Raw genomic sequence first — 19,368 nt, 5'->3', positions numbered from 1 at the left:
ATTTTCATTTTTCTCAGTAGAAAGGTTTTATTCTTAGTACTTGGTTTTGTTTTGAGACAGGGTCTCACTAAATCACGCTGACCTCAGTTTTGAAATCCTCCTGCCTGTGTTTTTCTCAAGTGCTAGGATTACTGGTGTACATAAATGCACCCTATAAGAATATTACATTTTAGAAAAATCATACAAGCTAAAAAGACATAAAGCAAAGCTCTATTTACCCAAAATCATCCTTTGCACCATTTTATGCCTTTATATTTGTACATATATATTCTGTCTTTTAAGAGCAAAAATGACATCATATTATTGCTACTGTTTTACGACCTTTTTTTAGCACTTGGTAATATGTTATTATATGGTAAGCCATATATTTCTACAGCAACATTTTATGACTACATAGTACACCAGTAATATACTTACTGGGCACTTAGAGGTTTGGGATTTTTTGTTTTTGTTTTTGTTTTTTTTAATTTATGTGTGCCATGTGCATGTAAGTACCTGCAGATGCCCCAAGAGGGCATTGGTTCCCACTGGAACTTGAGTTAATTTGAGCTATCTGATAGGGCCACTAGGAATCAAACTTGGGTCCTCTGGGAGAGCTGGAAGCATTCATAATCACTGAGCCATTTCTCTAGCCCTAGAGTGTTTTAACTTTTAAGTATAACTAAGAATATTGCCATGAAAACTGAAAATGTACTTCTGTGTTGATGTCAGAATATTTCCTAAGTGTATATATTGAGAATTGGAACTTCTAGGTCAAAGGGGCATTTAAAAACTTTTGAGATTGTACTGTTGATGAACTTTTAGGAAAATTATGTCTATTTATATTTTTAAATGCTATATTACATTTTTCTCTCTTTACTGTGTACGGTGCTGGGGGTGATATGAGGAGACAGTAGATAGTTCTGTCTTCAAAGAGGTTGTAAATAGAGACAGCACTGAAAGTGAGTCCTTCCCTACTTACATGACATGTTATTGTGCTTTCTGATTTAGATGGAAAAACTTGTTTCATGTGGAAATTAAAATGATGAGTGGTCATTTACACATGTGTGTTATTACATTGGCAGAAATGCCCAGACACCCTCAGGCTATAACAGTACATGCTAAAACCCTTCTTTAGAGGCCCTCATTTTCTCTAATACTTTCAGTCTCTATCCATTTTATTTACCCTTTGCTGTAACTTCCAAGCTTAAGCATCCTCAAAGTAGAACTCTGGCCTTATCTGTATCACCAATCTGTATCACTCAGCTCCCCAATACTGCTTTCCTATTTCTTTTCCCCCCTACTTTTTTTTTTTTCATGTTCACTAAAGAATGGACCTGACTCTGTCAAGAGTTTTTCTGTGACTCTCATCTATTTTTCAAATTCTGTTTTCTTCACAAAGGGTTATTATCTAGTGCCCCATCCCTCATTTCTAAACCCAAACCCTGAGGTAATGTCTTTTTCAGAACCGGTATGGAGTTTTGAATCTTTGATGGCTCTTATGTTTACATTTAGTGTATAGTTAATTATTGCATGTCTTCACCTCTCTCTATCAAAGAAAGTGTGAGTTCCCCTGTGGCTAAAAATGATGCTGTTCATCTATCTTCCCACAACATATATTAAACGTAGACTAATAGACAGTAAATATTTGTCATGTGAGTAAATCCAATCTGTAGGCCACATTGTGGTATTTTGATCCTTACCAAAGTAACACCTGTTGTCTGTTAGCTTTCTGAGTATTTGAAAAGCTCATTTGTCTTTACAATCATCCTTTGATTTATTTGCTAACCAGTCAAGTTCAATGAATAAAAGCCTGGGGACATTTGGGGACAGTTTAGCTCTTAGTTTACCTATGTTTCCACAAGAGGGTGCTGTTGGGTAAAATGTCTTCCAAGTGAGTTGCTTTTAATTGGCTTTTAGTTAATCTTGAGTAAGGGTTTAACCGAATATGAAATACTAATGAAGACACTGTGGTATTCTAAAAATAATCATCAGTCATCAAAGATATCCTCCAGAGATAATATATAAGCCAGACCAAGTGTGGTAATGCATGCCTTTAGTCCCTTTAATGCCTTTGAGTACTTTGGAGGCAGGTGGATCTTTAAGAGTTTGAGGCCAGCCTGGTCTACTTAGTGAGTTACAGACCAGCCAAGGGCTACATGGTGAGACCATGTCTCAAAAAATATATGTACTTATAAATAAATAAATAAAAGATGTTAGTCAGGATAGGTGCTATGATGTTAGTATTGCCATTGTGGCAGGATCTATAGCTGGGAAGACCTGGGAAGACCCAGCTCAACTGTGGACAGCATCTTCCTATGATCCAAGGGCCTGGATGGGATAGAAAGGAGAAAGCAAGCTAAACACAATCATGCCCTGCTGTCTGCTTTTTGACTGTGGATGCAGTATGACCAGCAGCTTACACAAACTTGCCACTGTGACTTCTCTGCTGTGATGGACTGTATCTGCCCGCAGACTGAGCCAATAATCTCTCTTAAGTTGCTTCTTGTCATGTACTTGGTCACAGTAATGGGAAAAGCAACAAATACAGTTGCTGTATAAGTCTCTTAGGGATCTCTGGGTTCATAGTTGGAGAAATGATAAGGCTTCTGTATGTGTTTGTAACATAGACAGAAAGTTAATAGAAGATAAGCAATCAGAACGCCTTGTCAGTGGGATGGCCATTGGAAAGTTATGGGTTCACCATGATTCCATGTGTGAGATGCAGAAAGGAGTCATCAGAGTCCATTCCTTATTAGGGCTGAAGCTGACAAAATGACCTTGAAAGTCCCTGCAGATTTGAATTTATGATAAATTATGCTATGGAATTTAAGTATGAAAACTTGAAAGTTGCATGCTACTTGTAAACCTTTTTTGAGGGGCAGGCATAGTTTCTTATTTAGCCTAATTTTTTTTAAAGATTTATTTATTATGCATACAGTGTCTGCTTGCATGTATCCCTGCAGACTGGAAGAGGGCATCAGATCTCATTATAGATGGTTGTGAACCACCATGTGGTTGCTGGGAATTGAACTCAGGACCTCTGGAAGAACAGTCAGTGCTCTTAACCTCTGAGCCAGTTCTCTAGCCCCTTAGCCTAATTCTTAATCTTTAAAAGGGCCATCATTTGTTGAGAATCACTTTCACAGGATGAAACAGATAATAGAAACAGCTCAAAGAACTCTTGAGGGCTTTTTGTTTGTGACTTAACTAGAATTTAACACTCCACATGTAGGGAAAGTCAAATCAGAGAAGTACGGAATCTCAGTTTGTAAAACTAGACAGAGCTCTGGAGATGGATGGACTGACAGATGATGGGTGGTGGATGGTGACAGTGCTTATTCAGCAATGTGAATGGACTTAATGACTCCACACTATGCACTTGATAGTGAATACTTGGTGAATGTTTGATTTTACCAGTAAAAAATGCAGAGAAGCCTTTTGTGTGTGTCTTGCTACATAGTCACTAAATACCTTGCAATATAACTGGAATTTAATGTATTAAAATGTAGGGAAAGCATTTTTTGTTAAATTACTTAAGCAGATGAAGCAGTTTGCCTTTATTCTTTTATTTGAAGTCATCAAGCCAGTGTGCAAGTAGAATCTTTGCAAGAACAATTGAATGTGATCTCCAAGCAGAGGGATGAGACTGCCCTGCAACTTTCTGTCTCTCAGGAACAAGTAAAGCAGTATGCTCTGTCACTAGCCAACCTGCAGATGGTTCTCGAACACTTCCAACAAGGTGCGTTATTTACCTGGCTGATGTCTTAGTGAAGAAAAATTGTAGTTATGGTAATTTTGCCTTATTTGAATATGAAGGTAGGTATAGGAAATCCCTAAATGGTTACTGACTTGTTAAGAGGAGAGGTAAGTCTCCACCAAAAAGTAAATTCATACTCCTTTTATGATTAAAATTATTGTGATTTTTTTTTAAAGTTTTAGTATATTACTAATTAAGATGAATGTGGAGTATAACTCTTTTGTGGGTTTTTTTTTTGTTTTTTGTTTTTTTTTTGCTTTTGGTTTTTGGTTTTTTGAGACAGTGTTTCTCTGTGTAGCTCTGGCTCCTGGAACTCACTCAGTAGACCAGGCTGGCCTCTAACTCAGAGAGATCTGCCTGCCTGTCTCCTGAATGCTGGGACTAAATGCATGCACCACTGCCATCTGTTTTTTTTTTTTTTTTTTAACTATTTTATTTATTTTATGTGTGTTGGTATTTTGCCTGGACATTTGTCTGTGTGAGGGTATTGGATCTCTGGAACTGGAGTTACAGACAGTTGTGAGCTGTTATGTGGGTACTGGGAATTGAACCTGTGTCCCCTGGAAAAGCAGCCAGTACACTTACCACTGAGCCAGAAGTTGAGTTAGAAAGGTAAAGAAAATGAAGAAGGAGAATCAAGTGATAAAGGAGGGCTTCTCACAGGGCTGGTGAGAAGACTCGGTGACTAGGTGCTTGTTGCTAAGCATGATGACCTGAGTTTGATTCCCCAGGACCCACATGCTGGAAGGAGAGAACTCATTCTTGCAAATTCTCCTCTGACTTCCACATGCACACTGTGGCCCGAGTGCACTCAGACATACACACAAAGTAAATAAATGAATATTTATTAAGGGACTGGGCACGGTGGCACACACCTTTAATACCAAACTAGGGTGACAAAGGCAGGCAGGTCTCTGTGAGTTTGAGATAAGCCTGATCTACATGAGTTCCGGACAGCCAGAGCTACATAGAGAAGACCCTGTCTCAAAAATCTCAAAAACTTAAAAAAAAAGAGAAGAGAGAGAAAGAAAATGTAAAAGAAGCTCATACAAGAGGAGAATGACACACACTTAGAATGATTAGGTTTGAGATTCTAGAGTTTGAAGCCCCTTTTACGTGTTAATCATTGTAATTGCTGACCTTTGAAATATTAGCTTATTCTTATCTGTTCATTTGTGCTTTGAGATGGCTACATTTCTACTCTAAGTGGAAAATACATTTTAGAGAAACATTAAGAGAGACCAGAACATTTTTATTTATGCTAAGAACAAATTTTGTTTGTTTGTTTGTTTGTTTGTTTTTCAAGACAGGGTTTCTTGGTGCCTGTCCTGGATCTTGAACTGTAGACCAGGCTGGCCTCGAACTCACAGAGATCTTCCTGGCTCTGCCTCCTGAGTGCTGGGAATAAAGGAGTGCACCACCGCCGCCTGGCAACTAAGAATGAATTTTGCTTTTTCACATTCGCCCTACTTTGATTAGGATTACCCACTTTATATCACTGAACCATCAAAAAATTTGTTGACTCAGTACATATGGTAATTATTAATTGGGTTAACCGCTAGTTTATTGGGGGTTAGAGGATATCTTTGTGCCTAAGAAAATCTTTAAATTTGTACTGGTGTGACCCTTTAGGGCCGTGCATTTAGTTGAGGTCTTTAATATACAATTCCCAGGTGTGGTGGTTCACACCTTCAGTCCTAGCACTCAGGAAGCAAAGGCAGGCTGATCTCTGAGTTACACATCAGCCGGGGCTACAGAGTGGGACCAAAAAGTAAAGTCTAGTTTTTAATGTAATTTCTAGACTGTCTCTGAGAACTAAGGAGTGTGGCAAGGAGGCTAAAGAGGGAACAGAATGGGCTTATTACACAGACGAGAAGAGCCTGCAAGGCACACGGGCCCCTGGTGTTAGTACACTTGATATGTTCACTGCAACAATTGTACTTCCCTTTGAGGTATTTAAATGTTTTGTTTTTAATTATTAAAAGTCCAAGTGATGCCAAATTCCAGCTTTATTGCAAAATATTACTATAACTTTCCTTTGTCCTTAGAGGAAAAAGCTATGTATTCTGCTGAATTAGAAAAGCAAAACCAGCTCTTAGCTGAATGGAAGAAAAAAGCAGAGACTCTGGAAGGAAAAGTGTTATCGCTGCAGGTAGGCAAAATGCTTTCTTTTCAGATCTGTGTCTTGGAAATAGTCTCAGAAACCATTCATCTACTATTTACTGTTTGAGTGATGGTTTCCAGCCTCCTACTGGGTATAGCAATAAATTGTCAGGTTCAGAATCTCCCAGGTGACAAAATTGAGAGCAGTCACAGTGAATGTGAGATAAAGGAACTTGAAATGCTTTAGCACACCTCAGTATCTTAGGGACTATGCAAAATGAGAACAAATTAATCTGCAGGATTAAGTTGAATTTTTCTCTTTTGAACAAAATGTTTTGTATGTTGTATTTGATATGTATTAAAATTACATATATTATCTTGTTTAATCTTTTAGAACCAGAAGGGTCCCCTCTTTTCTTACTGATTTTAGTAATCTGAGGGAGTTTGCTTTGTTTTGTTTTTGTTTTTTGAGTCAGGGTCTCACTTTGAGGCCCAGGCTGCACTTGAGCTCTCAGCCTTCCAGATGCCAGATTGCAGGTATGAGTCCCCATGCTCAGTCTTTTCTTTTAAAGCCTCTTGCAGATTTTCCATTTTATATATAAAAGTCATGGAAGGTATCGGTGAAGTCAACCCCGCTGTAGAGAAATGACACCAAAGTGACTTGCTTTGGGTTTTGGAGACAATTTCCTCAGTCATAGGTGGATTCTGACAATAGTTGCTGAAACTAATCAAATCCCCTTACTTGGAGTTAGTGACAATGCTTATTTAGGACTGTTGATATTCTAAGAAAATTTAAAATTTTATATTAAATACTAAGTGGCTGTAAAATGTTTAATGTGTATAATATTATATATAAAATATGTACACAATAGAAGGATAGCAATTTAGCAAATGCCCACATTCTCTTCCCCACCACAATTGGAATGCTGCCTTTACAGTTCTCCTGTGTTCTGCCACAATCCTTTCACTTGTTTCCTATGGAAACTGATGTTCACCTTGTTTTCCCGTTTACTGGAAAGGAATTTTTTTTTTAAGAATTTTTTTATTCATTTTACACACCAACCACAGATCCCCCTCTCATCCCTCCTCCTGCTCTTCCCCAGCCTTCCCCCTCCTTCATGCCCTTCGTCCTTCCCACCCCCTCCTCCAAAAGGTTAAGGGCTCCCATGAGGAGTCAGCAAAGCCTGGTACATTCAGCTGAGGCAGGACCACGCCCTTCCCCCTGCATCAAGGCTGAGCAAGGTGTCTAACCATAGGTAATGGGCTCCAGAAAGCCAACTTATGCACTAGGGGTGTATCCTGATCCCACTGCCAGGGGCCCCTCAAACAGACCAAGTTACACAACTGTCTCAGAGGGCCTAGTCCAGTCCCGTGCAGGTTCCACAGCAGTTGGTCTAAAGTTTGTGAGTTCCTATAAGCTTGGTTCAGTTGTCTCTGTAGATTTCCCCGTCATGATCTACACCCCACCCCCAATATAATCTCTTTTCTCTCTCTTTGACTGGACTTCTGGAGCTTGGCTTGGTGCTTGGCTATGTATCTCTCCATCTCTTCCATCAGTTACTGGATAAAGGCTGTATGATGACAGTTAGGGTATTCACCAGTCTGATTACCAGGGTAGGCCAGTTCAGGCACCCTCTCCACTATTGTTAGTAATCTAAGCTGGGGTTGTCTTTGTGGATTCCTGGGAATTTCCCTAGCACCAGGTTTCTCCCTAAACCCATAATGTCTTCCTCTTTCAAGATATCTCTTTCATCACTCTCCCTCTCTGTCTCTCCCCCAGCACGACCATCCTGTTCCCTCATGTTCTCATCCCCCATCCCCTACTCTCTGTTGTCTGCCCTCATCCCCAGTTTACTCATGGAGCTCACCTGTTTCCCCTTCCCTAGGCGATCCATGCATGCCTCTTAGGGTCTTCCTTGTTTCCTAGCTTCTTTGGAGCTGTGGGTTGCAGTCTGGTTATCCTTAGCTTTACATCTAGTATCCATTTATGAGTGAGTACATACCATGTTTGTCCTTCTGAGTCTGGGTTACCTCATTCAGGATGATATTTTTTTAGTTCCATCCATTTGCCTACAAATTTCATGATGTTGTTTTTTTACTGCTGAGTAGTACTCCATTGTGTATATGTACCACATTTTCTTTATCCATTCTTTGGTTGAGGGGCATCTAGGTTGTTTCCAGGTTCTGGCTATTATGAATAATGCTCCTATGAACATAGTTGAGCAAGTGTCCTTGTGGTATGATTGAGTATGCCTTGGGTATATGCCCAAGAGTGGTATCATTGGGTCTTGAGGTAGATTGATTCCCAATTTTCTGAGAAGTTGCCATACTGATTTCCAATAGCTGTACAAGTTTGCACTCCCACCAACAGTGGAAGGGTGTTCTCTTTGCTCTACATCCTCTCCAACATGAGCTGTCATCAGTGTTTTTGATCTTAGCCATTCTGACAGGTATAAGATGATATCTCAGAGTCATTTTGATTTGCATTTCCCTGATGACTAAGGATGCTGAGCAATTCTCTAAATGTCTTTCGGCCATTTGGGATTCTTCTGTTGAGAATTTTCTGTCTAGCTATGTAGCCCATTTTTTAATTGGATTGTTTGGTATTTTGATGTCTAGTTTCTTGAGTTCTTTATAGATTTGAGAGATCAGCCCTCTGTCAGATGTGGGGTTGATGAAGATCTTTTCCCATTCTGTAGGCTGTTGTTTTGTCTTTCTTACCCTGTCCTTTGCCTTACAGAAGGTTCTGAGTTTCAGGAGGTCCCATTTATTAATTGTTGCTCTCAGTGTCTGTGCGACTAGTGTTATATTTAGGAAGTGGTCTCCTGTGCCAATGCATTCTAGGCTACTTTCTACTTTCTCTTCTGTCAGGTTCAGTGTGGTTGAATTTATGTTGAGGTCTTTGATCACTTTTACTTGAGTTTTGTGCATGGTGACAGATATGGATCTATTTGCACTCTTCTACATGCCCCCAACCAGTTATGCCACCACCATTGTTGAAGATGCTTTCTTTTTACCATTGTATAACTTTGGCTTCTATGTCAAAAATCAGGTGTTTGTAGGTGTGTGGATTAATTGAGGGTCTTCGATTTGATTCCATTGATCAACGTGTCTGTTTTTATGCCAATACCAAGCTGTTTTTATTATTATAGCTCTATAGTAGAGCTTGAAGTCAGGGATTGTGATGCCTCCAGAAGTTCCTTTATTGTAAAGGATTGCTTTGGCTATCCTGTGTAGCTAGAGTTTTCCTGGTCCTGCCTGGCCCACAGTCAGGACAAATCTCTCTAACCCGCCAGTCCCGCAGCAGCTCAGACCCAACCAAGTAAACACAGAGACTTATATTGCTTACAAACTGTATGGCCGTGGCAGGCTTCTTGCTATCTGTTCTTATAGCTTAAATTAATCCATTTCCATATATCTATGCCTTGCCACGTGGCTCATGGCTTACCGGCATCTTCACATGCTGCTTGTCATGACGGCGGCTAGCAGTGTCTCCCTGACTCAGTCTTCCGCTTCCCAGAATTCTCCTCTCTCCTTGTCCTGCCTACTTCTTGCCTGGTCAGTGGCCAACCAGTGTTTTATTTATACAGAATGATATCCACAGCAATCCTGGGTTTTTTGTTTTTCCATATGAAGTTGAGTATTGTTCTTTCAAGGTCTGTGAAGAATTGTGTTGAGATTTCGATGGGGATTGAGTTGACTCTGTAGATTGCTTTTGGTAAGATTGCCGTTTTTTTTTTTTTTTTTTTTTTTTTTTTTTTTTTTTTTTTTTTGGTTTTTCGAGACAGGGTTTCTCTGTGTAGCTTTGCGCCTTTCCTGGAACTCACTTGGTAGCCCAGCCTGGCCTCGAACTCAGAGATCCGCCTGGCTCTGCCTCCCAAGTGCTGGGATTAAAGGCGTGCGCCACCACCGCCCGGCAAGATTGCCGTTTTTATTATGTTGGTTCTACCTATCCATGAGCATGGGAGATCTTTCCATTTTCTGATATCTTCTTCAGTTTCTTTCTTCAGAGACTTAAAGTTCTTGTCATACAGGTCTTTCACTTGCTTGGTTAGAGTTACCCCAAGGTATTTTATATTATTTGTGGCTATTATGAAGGGTAATGTTTCTCTGGTTTCTTGTTCGACCAGTTTATCATTTGTATATAGGAGGGCTACTGATTTTTTTTTTTTTGGTGGAACAATTTGAAGAGTATTGGAATTAGCTCTTATTTGAAAATGTGGTAGAATTCTGTGCTGAAACCATCTGGCCCTGGGCTTTTTTTGATTGAGAGACTTTTAATGACTGCTTCTGTTTCCATAGGGGGTATAGGTCTATTTAGATTGTTTATCTGGTCTTGACTTAATTTGAGTATGTAGTACCTATCCAGAAAATTGTCCATTTCTTTTAGATTTTCCAATTTTGTGGAGTATAGGTATTGGAAGTATGACCTGATGATTCTCTGGATTTCTTCATTGTCTGTTGTTATGTCTTCCTTTTTGTTTCTGATTTTGTTAATGTGGATATTCTTTCTCTGCCTTTTGGTTAGTTTGGATAAAGTTTGACTATCTTTTTGATTTTCTCAAAGAACCAACTCTTTGTTTCATTGATTCTTTGTATTGTTCTCTTTGTTTCTACTTTATTGATTTCATCACTCAATTTGATTATTTCCTGGCATCTACTACCCTTGGGTGAGTTTGATTTTTGTTGTTGTTGTTGTTCTAGAATTTTCAGGTATGCTCTTTAGTTGCTAGTGTGAGATTTCTCCAACTTCTTTATGTAGCTATTTAGAACTATGAACTTTCCTCTTAGTTCTGCTTTCATAGTGTTCCATAAGTTTGGGTATGTAGTACATTAATTTTCATTGAATTCTAGGAAGTCTTTAATTTCTTTCTTTATTTCTTCCTTGACCCATTGGTGATTCAGTTGAGTGTTATTCAGTTTCCATGAGTTTATAGGCTTTCTGTAGTTTGTGTTGTTGTTGAATTCTAACTTTAAACCATGGTGGTCTAATAGAATACAGGAGGTTATTCCATTTTTTTTTTTTTTTTTTTTTTTTTTTTGGTTTTTCGAGACAGGGTTTCTCTGTGTAGCTTTGCGCCTTTTCCTGGAACTCACTTGGTAGCCCAGGCTGGCCTCGAACTCACAGAGATCCGCCTGGCTCTGCCTCCCGAGTGCTGGGATTAAAGGCGTGCGCCACCACCGCCCGGCCATTTTTTTTTTTTAATCTGTTGAGATTTGGTTTGTGACCGAGTATGTGTTCAATTTTAGAGAAGATTCCATGGGGTGCTAAGAAGAAGGTATATACTTTTGTGTTTGGGTAGACTGTTCTGTAGATGTCTATTAAGTCCATTTGCATCATAACATCTGTTAGTTCTCTTATTTCTCTGTTAAGTTTCTGTCTGGCAGACCTGTCCATTGGCGAATGTAGGGTGTTGAAATCTTCCACTGTTAGTGTATGGGGTTTTATGTGTGATTTAAGCTTTAGTAATGTTTTTTCTACATATGTATTTGCCCTTGTATTTGGGGCATAAATGTTCAGAATTGAGACTTCATCTTGATGCGTTTTTCCTGATATGAATATATAACGTCCTTCTCAATCTCTTTTGATTAATTTTAGTTTGAAATCTAGTTTGTTAGATATTAGGATAGCTACACCAGCTTGCTTCTTAGGTCCATGTGATTGTAATGTCTTTTCCCAACCTTTTACTCTGAGGTAGTGTTTGTCTTTGAAGTTGAGATGTGTTTCTCGTATGCAGCAGAAGAATGGATCCTGTTTTCGTATCCATTCTGTTAGCCTGTGTCTTTTACACGTGAATTGAGCCCATTGACATTGAGGGATATTAATGACCAGTGATTGTTAATTCCTGTTATTTTTTGGTGATAGTATGTGTGTGTTTCCCTTCTTTGGGATTTGTTGGTGTGGGATTATCTATTGCCTGTGTTTTCGTGTGTGCGTCTGACTTCCTTAGGTTGGATTTTTCTTCTAGTGCTTTCTTTAGGGCTGGATTTGTGGATAGGTATTGTTTAAATCTGGTTTTGTTGTGGAATATCTTGTTTACTCCATCTATGGCGATTGAGAGTTTTGCTAGGTATAATAGTCTGGACTGGCATCTGTTGTCTCTTAGTATCTGCATAACATCTGTCTAGGACCTTCTGACTTTCAGAGTCTCCGTTGAAAAGTTGCATGTTATTTAATGGGTCTGCCTTTATATGTTACTTGGCCTTTTTCCTTTGCAGCTCTTAATGCTCTTTCTTTATTCTATATGTTTAGTGGTTTGATTATTATGTGGTGAAGGGACTTATTTTGGGGGGATCAAACCTATTTGGTGTTCTATAAGCTTCTTGTATCTTCATGGGCATTTCCTTCTTTAGGTTGGGAAAGTTTTCTTCTATGATTTTGTTGAATATATTTTCTGTGCCTTTGAGCTGGTATTCTTCTCATTCTTCTATCCCTATTATTCTTAAATTTGGTCTTTTCATGGTGTCCCAGATTTCCTGGACATTTTGTGTTATGACTTTGTTGGCTTTAATGTTTTCTTCGACTGACAAATCTGTTTCCTCTATCATATTTTCAACACCAGAGATTCTTTCTTCCATCTCTTGCATTCTGTTGGTTATGCTTGCATTTGTAGTTCCTATTCTTTTACTCAGATTTTCCATTTCCAGCATTCCCTCAGTGTGTCTTCTTTACTGCCTCTATTTCAATTTTCAAGTCTTGAACTGTTTCCTTCACCTGTTTGATTGCTTTTTCTTAGTTTTCTTGGCTTTCTTCAAGGAATTTAATAATGTCTTCCAATTTTTTGTTTGTCTTTTCCTCGATTTCTTTAAGGGAATTTTTCATTTCCTCTTTAAAGGCCTCTATCATCTTCATAAAGTCATTTTTAAGGTCGTTTTTTTCTGCTTCTTCTATGCTTGGGTGTTCAGGTCTGGCTCTTGTAAGTTCTGCTGGTGCCGTATTGCTCTTTATGTTGTTGAATGTATGCTTGCATTGGCGTCTACCCATCTCTTCCTCCAATCAGTGCAAGGAGTGTCTGTGTCTCGGGGAGCTGCTGGGGTCTCGGAGGATTGGGTTTGTTTGGGGGACGGAGTGGGACTTGTAGATTTCAGGGTCCAGTGGTGGTGGTGGGGAAGTCTTGCCTGCTGGCCTGCAACTGGGGCTGCAATGGGTGGGGGTGAGAAGGGGGCACAGGTTGTGCCTTGGGGCCTAGGGTCTAGAGACTGGGCTGACCGGCTGGGAGAGGAGTCACTCACCTCTTGATCCTATTGGGGAGCTACCGAGGTCTTGGGGAATGGGTGGGTTTGGGGGATGGAGTGGGGCTTTTAGATACAGGGTCTGATAGGGGGTGGTGGTGGGCAGGCCAGCAGATGTCTTGCCTGCTGACCTGCAACTGGGGTGTGAAGGACATTTTATATTCGTCTGTACAAGAATGTGCTTATTATGTACTTCCTTGTTTACATCTCATGGTATACACACATACAGATTTCTATCAGGTTTGCTTTTATTGGAATTACTAAATTATAGGCTATATATGACAACCTAAGCTTTATGGTTAGGACGATAGTTTTCTAAACATGGTTATGTTAAGTTACTCTGACTCTTAATATATTCATGATTCTTGTTCTACATCCTTGTCACATGATACACTACCAGACTTTGAAGTTTTACCACACTGGGTGGGAAGATATATTATTTGTTTTGTGTTGTTTTGGCTATAGCCAGGGTAATTTATAGTGAAAATAATTTTGTTAGCTAATGGTTCTAGGGGCCAGGAACTCAAATACTGAGCATCTTGTACCTGAGAGGGGCCTTCTTGTTGGTTTATTCCATTGTAGGACTAGAGAGACACGGCAAGGAGGGGCCTGCACTCTTCCTTTCTATTACGGACCCCTCCTGCAGAAGTGGCATTCATTCTTCCTGGAGGACAGTGTTCTAGTGTCCCAAACACCTTCCAATAGGCCCTGCTTTCCAGTGTCCCATTTACTTTATCAAAGTTATTAATGGATCTAGAAAGATGTATTTTGTTTTGTTTTTTTGAGATGGGGTCTCTCTATGTAGTCCTGGATGTCCTAGAGCTTGCTCCATAGACCAGGCTGGCTTCAAACTCACAGAGATCATCCTGCGTCTGCCTCCCGAGTGCTAGGATTAAAGGTGTATACCATCACAACTGACTAAAAGATATATTTTTGTTCAACATTTTTAATTGTGTCCAGTGGTATCAGATTATCTTGTCTATGAGACTCTTAAAGTGTAAATCCAGATCTTTTTCTACAAAACTAGTTTTCTTCTTAATTTAAAATATAATTTATCAATTTTAAAAGAGCAAAATAAGCCAGAAGGAATTAATAAACATAAAAGGTGAACAAGTGAAATAAAATCCAAACAAATGGTAAAATAACAAAATATAAATGCTAATGTGCAAAGAAGCTTGTTCTTCTTTATTGACTTTGTAAGAGGGCTGGAGTTGGGGTGCAGGGGTGGGGGTGCTTGTGTAGTGCCTATGACACCCTGGGTTCTATTTCCAGCACAACAAAGCCGCATAACCACAAACCCTACTTCATACATACCAACACTATGATGTTGTGTTTTAGTTTTTTTGTTTGTTTTAATGTTTAGATTTTTAAAAATTATTTAAATTTTCTTTATATCAAATTTAGATTTATAGATTTGGAATAATACATTTCTATTTAAATTTTTCACTTCAGACCTCCTATCAGAGTTCAACTCCTACAAACTAGAATTCGTAAGGAGTGGATGTGCCCATATATTTATGTGTATAATATGTGAACACACATGTACTTGATTACAGGGAATTGCTACATGGTTGTTGGAGCTGGCCTAAGCAAGTCTGGAGTTTGGAGGGCTGGCAGTCAAGATGGGAAGACCACATCAAAGGCCTGGCTGGAACTCACAGGCACAGGACAGAGCTTTTGTCCTCAGGCAGTTAGGGCAGTCACAGCTGGAGGGAGTTCTGTGAGCACAGGAAGAAGCTGCTGTCCACCAAAGGGATTTGTCATTTTGGGGGAAGCCCAGTCTCTGCCTTTAAGAATTTCCGATTGGCCCAACCAGGGCATTCCAGGTTACTCTGGAGGATGAGCTTTCCTTAAGGACTTGAAGCATGCTTGCAGAATGCCCCTCATAGTAACTGATGAATAACTAAGGACTGTAATCTATCCTAGTAACACACCAGACAAGATTCAGACCAAAACGTGGCCTGGAATTTACATGAGTAAATTCTTAAGGATAACCAAAAAATTAGAACCAAGAAAAGCAGTGAGGAAGGACTAAATCAAAATAGAGCCAATACAATGTGGTCTAGATCAGTGGGACAAAAGAATAATCCAGAAGTGGAGCCCAGAATATATTTGAGAATTTAAAATGAAACGGATTTGAGCATTTTTTTTTTTCTTTTCTTTTTTGGTAGCAGTTGAAAAAGTCAGTGGACTCTTTATTGCTTCTGGGTTGAAGAGATCAGGAGCTCTTGGTAGTATGGGTTGGCTTCCTCTTCACCACCACAGGCTGCTGGCTTCACAGGATGCCACTGGCTCTGCGAATGGCCACCATGCCCACATCAGGGCAGTACTGTTCTTGCAGATCATGTGACTGATGCTGCTGAGGCTGCCCATGCATTCTTTTTTTTTTTTTTTTTTTTTTTTTGGTTTTTCGAGACAGGGTTTCTCTGTGTAGCTTTGCGCCTTTCCTGGGACTCACGTGGTAGCCCAGGCTGGCCTCGAACTCACAGAGATCCGCCTGGCTCTGCCTCCCGAGTGCTGGGATTAAAGGCGTGCGCCACCACCACCCGGCAGCCCATGCATTCTTAATGGTAGTCCTCACATAGAAAGTGGCTGGTTTTTCCTGATATGACTACACAACCCCTTTGTCTTGGGGTGAACCAGCCTGTTGTAGCAGAAAGAGTTGTAGGACTTCAGATTACTGAACTTGGTGCTGTTCATCTGTTTATTTCTCATGATCAGGAATCTGGAGCAGTTCTGCAGGACTCCCCATTGCAGATGCATGGACATGGCAGCAGCTCCTCTCCCTATGGTGGCCAGAGACAGAAAGAGCCCAATTTGAATTATTTTTAATTTAGTGAGAAAGAAGATTTTCTAAAAATGATATTAGCTGGGCAGGACTTTAATCGCAGCACTCAAAAGGCAGGGGCCAGTTCAAGGCCAGCTTGGTCTACATAGGGAGTTCCAGGCCAAGCAGGGCTACATAGGAAGACCCTTTCTCAAAGTAAACACACACACACACACACACACACACACACACACACACACACACACACACACACAATGCCATTGGCAAACTATCCATACAGAAAAAATTAAGTTGGGCTCCATCTTATATCATATAGAGAAATAAATTCCAGTTATATCAAAACAAGAATCCTTACCTGGTAGGAGTCTTGGCTTCTGAGAGTAATTTTTGTTTGTTTTGAGATAGGGTCTTGGTGTGCTCAGATTGGCAGAACCTTCCTGCCTCTAGAATGCCGGAAGTACAGGCCTCACTAGTAGTACAGGCCTATGCCACCACATCTGGATATGAGAATGCTTTTGATGGTATAGTGCTGGGTGACTCTTCTGACATTTAGTAGGCTAGGAATTGTCAAAAAAAAGTATATTCAATGAGAAATGCTATATTAAAATTTAAATACAGCTAGCCGGGCGGTGGTGGCGCACGCCTTTAATCCCAGCACTCGGGAGGCAGAACCAGGCGGATCTCTGTGAGTTCGAGGCCAGCCTGGTCTACAGAGTGAGTTCCAGGAAAGGGGCAAAGCTACACAGAGAAACCCTGTCTCGAAAAACAAAAAACAAAAAACAACAACAAAAAAAATCACCACACCCACTTTGCCGGGCGGTGGTGGCGCACGCCTTTAATCCCAGCACTCGGGAGGCAGAGCCAGGCGGATCTCTGTGAGTTCGAGGCCAGCCTGGTCTCCAAAGCGAATTCCAGGAAAAGGCGCAAAGCTACACAGAGAAACCCTGTCTCGAAAAACCAAAAAAAAAAAAAAAAAATTTAAATACAGAGAACAAACTATCTTATAATAAATTCTAGACTGTGTGTACAATCTAGAAGTAAAGAGGATCTTAATCCAGATTAAACTCAAGAAACTGTAAGAGTAAAGGAGAACCTCTTTGTTATTCACTAAAAAGGGGTTAATTAGTAGACCAATGAGTGACTCTATTTTCTTTGCCCAGAGAACAAAGCGTTCCTATCTGCCGTCCAAAGTACTCACACAAACTGATGGCAAGACAATGAGGAGAAATACGTAAGCAGTGTACACAATGAGGTTTTCATATAAGAGCAGATCCAACTGTTGTATAAACAGAACAAAGATGTATAATAGTAGTTATAATGAAGCATCCCTTTAGATGTTAGCTTACAAAAATTTAAAAGAACAAAAACATTTATTGCTGTATTTCTTGACTTTTTTATATATTTTTTAAGTTTTTTATCTTGTTATTGTTACTTTAACATTTTTCGTTATGTTATCTTTTAGTAACACCTATACTTCGTTTCTCTAAAAGGGCAGTGATGCATTGGGAAAGAGTATGAGGTCAGTAGGCCGCACAGACTTGCCAGTGGTCACAGAGGTGCAGCTTCACCACCAGCTGAGCTCTTGATTGATTCTGAAGTGTCATCCAGCCCTGTAGTTTTGCATACTGCTTTTTAATAACCTCCTCTTCCTCCCTCCCCTCCCCCTACCTCCCAGGAACGTTTGGATGAAGCAAATGCTGCGTTGGATTCGGCCTCAAGACTTACAGAACAATTAGATCTAAAAGAAGAACAAATTGAAGAACTTAAAAAGCAAAGTAGGTCTTTTGTCTTTGTTCTCTCTAACAGTGCTTATGTTGAATCAAGTGTAGTCTTCTGCCATACGTTGGCACAGCTGAGTGAGGCTGGGGGATGTGGCTTCCATTTCCCATTCCCATGTGCAATTTGTGTCTATCTGAGTTTGTATCTAACGAAACCAGAGTCATTAGGATAGCCATGGCTGTCCAGTTAGTTCTCCTGGTTGCCAAGCTGTGACTGCTTTTTGGTTGTTGCCCTGTTGATCAAGGAGACTGATTTGACTGGTCCAATTTTTATCTTCTCCCTGATACATCTGAAGCCATCTGAGAGGGCATATGCTCAAATACTGGGTCACTTTTTGTGAAGTGAATGGCTGAGTGTAACTTACTAGATTTTTATGGTTGTGGATGGGCTTTACACCAGGCACTCAGTGTATTTGGGTTTGGTGCTTGTAAAGTATCTCGTAGTTGGCCAGTTCTCTAAAGCTGATCCCCTGTATTTAGGATTATCATTGAATTTCACATGGTATGGTAGTTCACAGTGCTATGCTAAAGCTAACAGCCGACAGTGATAGCATATCATTAAATTTAATCTCTCGATTAGGGGTAGCCAGGGACTTGAAGTTCCTCTGGGACTGTGTTTAATTAGTAATGATTTGAAGTGATTGGGGAGGTCGTAATGGAACCTAGGAATGCATTGGCTATAGATGTTTCTGTTGTCACAGCAGTTAAGAAGTATATACCATGTGTCACAAGATAGAAGTCAGAAAACACAAACAGAATTAGATGGAACAGCAGAGATGCTGTGTTCAGAAACAGTGACATGGATACTTAGGAAATAAGCCCACAAGAACCACTGGCCCACAGATACAACCCCAATAACTTGGCCTGGATCCCCCAGGAGACCCCAAGTAGATGCAGCAAAATAGTACTAGGTGCAAGGGAGTTGACATCATTGGGATAACTTCACTCTGAGACTTTGTCCTGAGATTTTGTTTCATAAGAACTGATTAGCATAGGAGCTCTAAATCTCAGGTAGGCCTGGAAATAGGCAGCAAGGAAACAATACCTAGTGAGTATCTGTTATGGACAGTTGACCTAACTTAGATTGTAACGCTTAGTTTTTTCCTTACTCATTTGCCATTCATAAACAACTAAATGTATAGTATCAGTTCCCCGTCTATAGATTAAAGAAACTGAGCTTTCCTTGCAGCTCTCTTTATTTGTACCAAAGCTTTGATCTTTCCATGTTCTGTATTCCTGTCAGGGGAGTGGGTGTTTATAAAATGTCTAGCTTGTCTTTTGTTCTCTGTAGTTCCCTTGGAGATACAGTGTTGTCCTATGTACTGAACTCTCACTGTTGAAATGGCTTCTTTAATGAGAACTGTGTATTGGGAAAATAATCTAGTTAGATAGAAAGCTAGTGCAGCTACATTAATTGGAAGACTTGGTGAACCATAATGAACACTGAGCACCCAGGGGTTAGCCACGGATGTCATATCTTAGTGCTGAGCTAAATCAGTGGAGGGAAAGGTGAGTTTTGAACTACATCACTGGGCTGTGACAGCTTGATGCCGTGTGCCTTGATGTCTCTGGCCACATCCCCATTTAGTCATTCACCGGAGTCATTCCAGTAGACCATGGTCAGATAACAGAGTCTGTAACTGAACTGTGGTATTTGGTATTTGCTCAGGCACCTATTTCAACTTCTAGGAGTAGAAATTTTTCATTGTAGCTGGTAGGACAGGTAG

General features: G+C 40.1%; 1 protein-coding gene across 5 annotated transcripts in view; it reads left to right on the top strand.

Moving 5' to 3' along the window:
* Positions 1-19,368, top strand: part of Trip11 (thyroid hormone receptor interactor 11) — an 81,480-nt gene that overhangs the window by 39,269 nt on the left and 22,843 nt on the right. For all 5 annotated transcript variants that reach the window (XM_052738802.1, XM_052738801.1, XM_052738803.1 and 2 more), the window contains 3 exons: positions 3,558-3,721; positions 5,788-5,891; positions 17,539-17,638. In XM_052738802.1, coding sequence (XP_052594762.1) covers positions 3,558-3,721; positions 5,788-5,891; positions 17,539-17,638 — 368 coding nt within the window. The remainder of the gene's footprint in view (positions 1-3,557; positions 3,722-5,787; positions 5,892-17,538; positions 17,639-19,368) is intronic.

This window comes from Peromyscus californicus, unplaced genomic scaffold (genome assembly GCF_007827085.1).
Source record: "Peromyscus californicus insignis strain IS unplaced genomic scaffold, ASM782708v3 Scaffold_15__1_contigs__length_86483966, whole genome shotgun sequence".
In the NCBI taxonomy this organism is placed as follows: domain Eukaryota; kingdom Metazoa; phylum Chordata; class Mammalia; order Rodentia; family Cricetidae; genus Peromyscus; species Peromyscus californicus.
The sequence above is the reverse complement of the archived record's forward strand: the minus strand, read 5'-3'. Positions and strand labels throughout refer to the sequence as shown.